The sequence below is a fragment of the Fukomys damarensis genome, unplaced genomic scaffold, assembly GCF_012274545.1.
Source record: "Fukomys damarensis isolate Sample0158 unplaced genomic scaffold, DMR_v1.0_HiC HiC_scaffold_3, whole genome shotgun sequence".
Lineage (NCBI taxonomy): Eukaryota > Metazoa > Chordata > Mammalia > Rodentia > Bathyergidae > Fukomys > Fukomys damarensis.
Window position 1 is genome coordinate 16,666,548 of NW_022900915.1, and position 7,709 is coordinate 16,674,256.

General features: G+C 48.7%; 2 protein-coding genes across 2 annotated transcripts in view; one reads left to right on the forward strand and one right to left on the reverse strand.

Moving 5' to 3' along the window:
- Window positions 1-1,215, forward strand: part of Dnd1 (DND microRNA-mediated repression inhibitor 1) — a 2,326-nt gene extending 1,111 nt beyond the window's left edge. Inside the window, exons 4-5 of the mRNA XM_010613916.2 lie at window positions 5-165; window positions 738-1,215. Of these exons, the coding sequence (XP_010612218.1) occupies window positions 5-165; window positions 738-1,195 (619 nt within the window). The 3' untranslated portion in view covers window positions 1,196-1,215. The remainder of the gene's footprint in view (window positions 1-4; window positions 166-737) is intronic.
- Window positions 1,212-6,328, reverse strand: Wdr55 (WD repeat domain 55). Its single transcript, XM_010613843.3, has 7 exons — window positions 6,026-6,328; window positions 3,239-3,339; window positions 3,061-3,148; window positions 2,771-2,950; window positions 2,591-2,690; window positions 2,334-2,503; window positions 1,212-2,217 (listed from the first exon to the last, which is right to left on the reverse strand). Exons 1-7 carry the CDS (start codon window positions 6,214-6,216, stop codon window positions 1,905-1,907), a joined length of 1,143 nt encoding a protein of 380 aa, XP_010612145.1. The 5' UTR covers window positions 6,217-6,328; the 3' UTR covers window positions 1,212-1,904.
- Between the last annotated feature and the right edge of the window lie 1,381 nt (window positions 6,329-7,709).

The window sequence follows — 7,709 nt, forward strand, 5'->3', positions numbered from 1 at the left end:
CGGGTGTGAACCACAACACGCTGCTGCTGGCGCTACAGCCGCTGGGGCCTGGCCTGCAGGAGGCGCGGCTGCTGCCCAGTCCAGGTCTGGCGCCCACGCAGATAGCGCTGCTCAAGTTCAGCTCGCACCGCGCCGCCGCCATGGCCAAAAAGGCCCTTGTAGAAGGTAGGGGTGGGGTTGCGGTGGGAGTTTCTGGTTGCAGCCAAACACTTAAGCGTCGCGCATAGATAGCTTGGTTAGTCTTAAAATCTTTGGGTTAAGCAAGCACATTTTTCCACTTGTAGTTGTGCTACAGGTATCCCCTAACTAAGCACTCCTTGGGCATTATCACATGACTTCATCCTCAACATTCCAGTGGAAAAATTGACTTGCCCAAGGGGGTCCCACTGAGCCTTCTCTAGAGCCTGCCTCTTCAGACTGTTGTGAGAATTAAGTAACAATAGGCATATGGTACTTAACACATTTCCTGATTCTTAGCTAGTATTGACCACAAAGTTTGGCTATTGTGATGGTTATGAGGTAGATAAAACCTGCATCAAATAGTACTCCTTCAAGGGAAACATAAAAGCCAGTTTTGTTACGCCTCCCTTACAAATACGGATGAGGTTAACTGTTGGACACTACCCAGAAATGGAGGCTATGCCTTAAATACAAGACTGTGTACTCCAAGGACTCACAGTTTTGGGGGCTTATGCCCAGAGCTCAGAAGTGCCTTTGTCTCTTGCTTTTTCCTGCAGGTCAGTCACGCCTCTGTGGAGAACAGGTGGCTGTGGAGTGGCTCAAGCCAGACCTAAAGCAGCGACTCCGCCAGCAGCTTATGAGTCCCGCTCTTCAGTGCCTTCAGCCAGATGGCAGCCAGTTGGTCCTGGCCAGGGACAAACTAGGGTACCAAGGTGCTCGGGCTGCCCTGCAGCTGCTCTGCCAACAAATGAAGCTGGGCAGCCCAGTATTCCTCACCAAGTGTTTGAGTAAAGGACCCGCTGGCTGGCACCACTTCTGGTACCAGGTAGTAATCCCTGGGCATCCAGTGCCTTTCAGTGGCCTTATCTGGGTCATGCTGGCCACAGATGGGCAGGATGGGCATGAGGTGGCCAAGGATGCTGTGTCCGCACGGCTACTGGAGGCACTGAGTGAGTCTGGAGCCAGTCTCTTGTGGTCCTCTGGGGCTGGGGCAGGTACTGTCCTGAAGCAGTGACTCCTCCCCTCTCTGCAGGCAGCCTGAGCAATAGGCAAGGCCTGTCAGCCCTCAGCCCAGCAGGCCTGGGTACCTAGAGGGGAGTATGGGCCCTGCCCCAGGTCTGAAACAGAAGCACTACCGGGGCAGGACCCAAGTAACATCTGAGAGCTGCTCAGATTGGGCTTAAATTGTGGTGAGGCACCTTGCCCTCCCCTGCTGAACCCAGGCTCTAACCTGACTCCAATGTTCTTGGCTATTCCCCGTGTAACACATAAAACAAATGCCCCTCTCCCTCACCTCCAAGCTTAGCATGAATCTCTGTTTTTATTTAGGGGACTGGCTGAGCCCTTCCACCCCACCAGTTGTCATTCTGATTTTGGTTTATATATGGTTTTGAGCTTTTCTATACTGGTTGTATTTATATTAAACTTCTAGTTAGTATACACATGTCTGTGCTGTTTTAACACACTTGAGGGTTTGTCTTACACTGGCAGATTGAGCAGCTGCTCCAGGGCATATACTCCTCGTCTTCTGTAGAGTTCTGGTGTGACTTATGCAGGTGTTATACAGTCATATCTTGGGGTCAGGGCTATAAGCTCAGTGGTGGAGTATGTGCTTAACATGTATGAGCATATTAAAAATTTCATATCCTCGCTAGGAATTCATCTCAGGAAGCAAGGCTCATGCTCAATGAAAATTTCTGACCCAACAGATTCTTCTCATCCCCTTAGTCACTCTCATCCTCACTCTCCTCTTCTGGAGCCTTAGAATCCTCTCCTTCCCTCAGCCCTGCAAAGAAGTCATCAATGCTCCAGGCCTTGTTGCTCAGAGAACGCAGTGGCCCTCCTTTTTTCTTGCGTCGACGGTAGTCATCCACCACCACAGTTCGGAGCTGGGCCATGTCCCAAAACTTGAGGTGCTGGTCATGGCCACTACTGGCCAGGAAGTGGCCACCATGGGAAAGGGCCAGCTCCTCCACAGGCTCCCCAGGATGCTGACCTATACTGCCCATTACCCGGTTTGGCAGGATGTTCACAGCCCTGGGAAAGAACAGTATTAGGGTACTTGTTAGCCAGAGTTGCCCACCTTCCTACAAAAGCTTTCCTACCCCCGCCCAAGTGCTCAATGGCTCTGAAGCCATTGTGGCTTCCTTTACCTGATGATTCCATCAGTGGACCCAGTGCACAGCAGACTCTCGGTGACTGGAACCATGCAGTCAATAGACTCAGCTCTCAGGGCAAATCGGTCACTTGTGGCCCCAAAACCATTCCAGTTAAAGAGGTAGATGGTACCTTCACTAGAGCCACAGACCACCTTCTTCCCACACTGCAGGGGAAAAGGGAAATTGTATCTGCAGCCACCCCAGACCACACCCCTAGCATATGCACCCCATCCCATCATGCCCAGCTATACTTTCATGAGGGTGACAGAGGTCAGGTCCCCAGACTGAGGCTCTGAGAGTAACTCAAACCGGCGTCTTTTAATGTTGAAGACACCAAGGCAGCCATCACCACTGTAGAGAACAATAGAGCAGGCTTAGGTGAAAGTCTCCCTAGTGAGGCAAAAGATGGGGAGGCAGCTTTCAGGTTGTACCTGGCTGTCAGCAGCAGTTTCTTGGCTGGGTCCAGAGCCATGTCTGCAATGTATTCCTCATGCTGCCGCATATCCATTAAGGGACCTTCCTTCCGTTGGTCCCAGAGCCGGACACCACCTGTGTCATCCCCAGTAGCCAGAACGTTCTCATCCACCAGTAGCAGGCTGTTGATGGGGGCACTGGAGAGACATGCATGCATGCAGAGCTTCTTGAAGCACTTTTGTCCTAGTGGGGACCTCCTATTCCTTATTCCTTCCCTCTACGCACACACAAAACTGACAGTCCTTACCCATGAGCCTTGGAAATACGTCTTTCTAATCGGCCCTGCTCCACATCTAGGACATGGATGGCTTTATCCTTGGAAACAGTAACAAGCTCTGCGGGAAAAGGTGCTCAGGTAGTGCTGCTTACTCTGCCTTCTGCATTCTCCCACCACCACACTGCTGGCTGCTTTCCCCATTACTCACTCTGCCCATCTTCAGAAAAGACCACAGCTCGGCAAGCCTTGAGGTGGTGACCTGAGGACCAGAGTTCCTTAGTTTCTCCCTCCTGGCAAGAATAGGAAAAGCTGGAAGAAAGGGTCAAGGATCCCAGTCCACACCTGGGAAGCATGGCATATGGAGGCCAACTAGGTAGACCAACCTTCCCACCTTCCTAGGAGTTACTGCTTGTACACATCCAAGTCCAAAGAGCTTACAACCTTATTGAACCATTTTCAGTAAGCTTCAAATGGTATGCCTTGTTTCAATGCAGATTAATTCCAGGTACATTTGCAGAGGGCTTTTGTGACTATACCTTACCCCTACCTTCACCATCCTTGAAAGCCCCAGCCTAGAGAAAAACTGGTTCAAACCACCGTGGCAGCCCCAAAATATTTGTTAAACCAGTAACAAGACCAGTCCCAGAAATTGGAAGCAAAAAATCAAGGTATGTACTCCTAAGTGCCTAGAAGCTAGAAAAAAACAGTTAATTACAGTACATCATGACCATTAGCAAAATCAAAATGCTGACAAATGCCAGGCATGGTGGTACACACCTGTAATCCCAACACTCAGAAGGCTGAGGCAGGAGGATGTCATGAGTTGGAGGCCAGCCTGGACTACAAAGTGAGTTTGAGGACAACTGAACTAAAGTGAGACCCTGTCTTAAAAAAAAAAAAAAAAATGCCTAGGAGGTAGCTCAGTGTCCCAACACCTGTCTAGCAAGCAAGAAGCCCTGAGTTTGATTCCTGGTACCAAAAAAACAGAACCAACATGGAGGGAGAACAGAGAGGCACCAGCTGTAAACTCAGCTTTGAAGCAAGCACCTGCCCAAGGAACTTCCTCAGTACCTGCCTCACAGATCCTCTAACTGGGCCAAATGCATAAATACTTAATTGCCTATAAATTCCATGTGGGAAGAACTGGGTTTGCTCATTGACATCTCTGTCCCAGGGTCTAGCGTGAAGAAATGGCGTAATAGTCATAAACAGAATGAATACTTGAGAAGGTAGATGAGACCCAGGGAACTGGGACTGTAGTGCGGAGGTGGAATTCACGCTGAGCATATGTGAGGCCATGGGTTGACCCCCAAAACAAAACAAAAAAGAGGGCTCTGGAAAGCTACAGACATGTCAGTTGGGCCTTTGAAAAATTAGTTCATTTGGCAGAGAATAGGGAGCAGACTGGAGGCAGACATGAATGTCCCTTCTAGAATAAAAAACTCTGGCTTTAATCTTAGGGGGAAAAGAACCTCTTGAGAATGGTCATGAAGAGTCAGGACCAACAGAAGGCCACAGCTGAGGGTGAAGAATGAGGACGGAGAGAGCCAGAGATTGTTCTTTTGAATCATTATGAGACAGAATTCAACGATAAACTGAGTCAATGAAGTGTTGGGGAGTGGGAAGTGGAGGTGTAGGGCACAAATCTCCCAACTATCAGGCACTGTAAATATGAGTAGTTAAAAAAAAAAAAACAACCTACATGTGTTGAACTGCTCAGGGGTTGTACTGTTCTCCCCGCAACGTAGGTGTTAGTCCCATTTTCAGGAATGAAAGTACAGAAGTTAACCTGCCAAAAGCCACTACCACTAATGGGCCGACATTTTAATTAATTATGTAAATTGCACAGCAATCCTGGTTATAGCTCCAATGCTTCCACCCTGTATCTCATGTATAAGCATGCATTGAGCACCTGCCTTGGACTAGGAGGTAAAATGGAGAACAAAATAAGACTACAGATTATACTACAGAAAAGTGTTTTTCAAATTCCAGTCGTGATCCATAGTAAGCTTCAATGAGCATTTTGTGTGCATGCAATAACAGCGAAGTAAACCAGGAATTATTATATATAATATAAATGCCATTTTGTTGTTGTTGTTTGTTTTTTTGAGACAGGGTCTCACTATGTAGCTGAGACTGACCTGGAACTCACTGTGTAGCCCAGGCTGGTCTCGGAACTCATAGAGATCCTCCTACCTCAGCCTCCTGAGTGCTGGGATTACAGGTGTGTGCCACCACGCTTGGCTTTGTAAATGCTATTTTTATGGTGGGCAAAGCCAGAAAGTTTGAAGAGAGCCAAGCATAGTGGTGCAAATCTGTAATCCCAACAGTGCTGAGGCAGGAGGATCCCTGTGAGTTCAAGACCATCCTGAACTACATGTGGAGACCATTTCAAAAAAACACGTTTTTTGTTTATATGATTAAATATGACTGAGCACAAAAAGCAAAAAGGAAGAGCTGGTAAGAGCAAGATGGAGAAGTGTCTGAAACCAAATGAAGTTTGTTTTAAATCCCAAAAGCAGAGCACTGAAGAGTTTTACCAAGGAAGTGACCAGATCGCACACGTTTTTTTTTTTTTTAAGATCCACTAACGGAGCAAAAGCAAGGGGCCTACTGAGCCAGTCTTAGGCTCAATATGAGTGGGAACTTGGGGCTTCCAGCGCCCCCCCTCCATACAGGTTCTGGGCACAGTCACGCAGCTGTTTGGTTTGGATTTGCGTTGTTCTGTTGCAGACAAGTCTCACTATGTAGTTCAGGCTGGTCTTGAACTCACTATGTACCCCAGGCTGGCCTCGAACTTCCTGCCTCCAGACTGCTGGGATTCAGCTTTGTGGAATTGTTCAATGCTGAACATTTAAAGAGTAAGACCCGACGAGTCCTGCAAAATTTGTCTCCTGGCAACATTCCCTCCATCCTTATCCCAGTTCCATCCCTGAGGAGCTTGCAAATGAGGCACCCCACCTCCACCATGCCCCTCGACCAGCCCCTCACTCACACGAACACATCCCCATCCACGTCCCCAGCCGCCAGCAGGTCGCGGGTTGGGTGGAACGCCAGCCCACTGGCTGGAGCTTCCAGCACGATGTCTTCCGGGGTGTCCCGGATCCGGGCCGGGGCTTCAGTGGACTCAAAGTCCCCCTCGTCACTCCCATCGTGCGCGGACCTCTCCTCACACGTGCTCTCCATTCTCGGAAGGAGTCCGAAACTAGCGCCAGCGCTGCACCAGAACAAGAACCAACCACAAAGCCGCTGTTGCGGCCCAGGACTTTGCTTCCGGGTGGGAGGGGGGAGGAAGTGCGTCAGCACTTACGTCAGAGGCTGCGGGCGGCCGCCACCCTTTTAGGAGCTGCTGGAGTTCTTAGGGCCCTTCCTTCCTAAGCACACCATTGATTAGTAGGAAGTCTTTCACTTAGTTGGAAACTGCGTTGTTAAGTTTTATTCCCTTCATCCTGGCCCTTCTTGACAGCTGAGATACTCCTTCAGCAACCAGAACTTATCCCCTCAGTATAGGAGAAAGTAATGCTTGGTAAATTCAAACCTTGACAACCCACCGCCAGGGTGTTTGAGCAGCAGCAAAAAAGCCACAGAATCGCCTGGATGGCAAAGGAAAGGTCCTGACAATTCCCGATACTGGGGGGTGGGCGCCACAAAGCAAAAGTCACACAAAGATGACATAGGGAAGCCACACAGAATGCATCCTGCACACTCAGTCATTGCCCAACATTGTTTATGGTCAGATGAGTGCTTTGCAATTTTCCTGTTCGGTTTCAGACTCTCAGTGGCCTCAGACCACCAATGCTCAAGGCTACCAAGGTGAAAAGGAAGATGGGCATGGCAGCGGATGTTCTGGACAACCCTACAGTCAAAGCCTCAATGGTGGGAACGTTTATGCAAGGGGCCCTTGTGGCCAAAGGGAACCTGCTCACATCTCTGTAGTACTAAGCCTTCTTTTGTTTTGGAGAGTGTTTTGGTTTGTTTAGGTTTTTTGAGACAAGCTCTCACCAAGACCAAAGTGCCCAGGCTGGGCTCAAACTTGCAATCCTTCTACCTCAGCTTCCCAGAGTGCTGGCTAAGACATTTTGCATGTTAATGCCCAACAACTTTAGAGAGGTGAAACAAGTGAGGCACAAGAGACTCCAAAGAGGGAGTATGTCCCACTTGCTAATGACTAGAACGAAGTCACTACCGAATGTGGTTGAGAGTTCTTGTCACCCAACATTTAGCTAATCAAAGCACTCTGATCAGTTACTTCTATGAGACATGACGGTACTTGCAGAAACTGAATTTTTTTTTTTTTTTTTTTTTTTTGAGACAGGGTCTCTCTTTGTAGCTCAGGCTGGCCTCGAACTTGTGGCAATCCTCCTGCCTCTGCCTCTCAAGTGCTGGGATTACAAGAGTGAGCCACCACACCCGGCTCAGAAACTGAATTGTAAACTGGAAGTCCTGGGTTTGTTCATACTGACCCTGCAGGTATCGACAATGAGCCATGTCTCTGTGACTTTTTTCCTAATTGAAGCTGGCTAGTAAACATTCTGTCTACAAATTTAGAATCATAGTTCAGGAAAAACTGGTATGAATTTCTGCATTATTTTTTCAACACTGGAGCTTTAACTGAGGCCAGGGTCTTCACACTGAGCTACATCCCCAGCACTTTTTGTTCTTTTGAGACAGGGTCTTGC

Coding starts and splice junctions, on each gene's coding strand:
- Wdr55 (XM_010613843.3), bottom strand. CDS start 6,216: ATGGAGAGCACGTGTGAGGAGAGGTCCGCGCACGATGGGAGTGACGAG. Junction 3,340..6,025: donor GTGGATGGGGATGTGTTCGT/GTGAGTGAGGGG, acceptor CCTTTCTTCCAG/CTTTTCCTATTCTTGCCAGG. Junction 2,504..2,590: donor CCTCTGTCACCCTCATGAAA/GTATAGCTGGGC, acceptor TTTCCCCTGCAG/TGTGGGAAGAAGGTGGTCTG.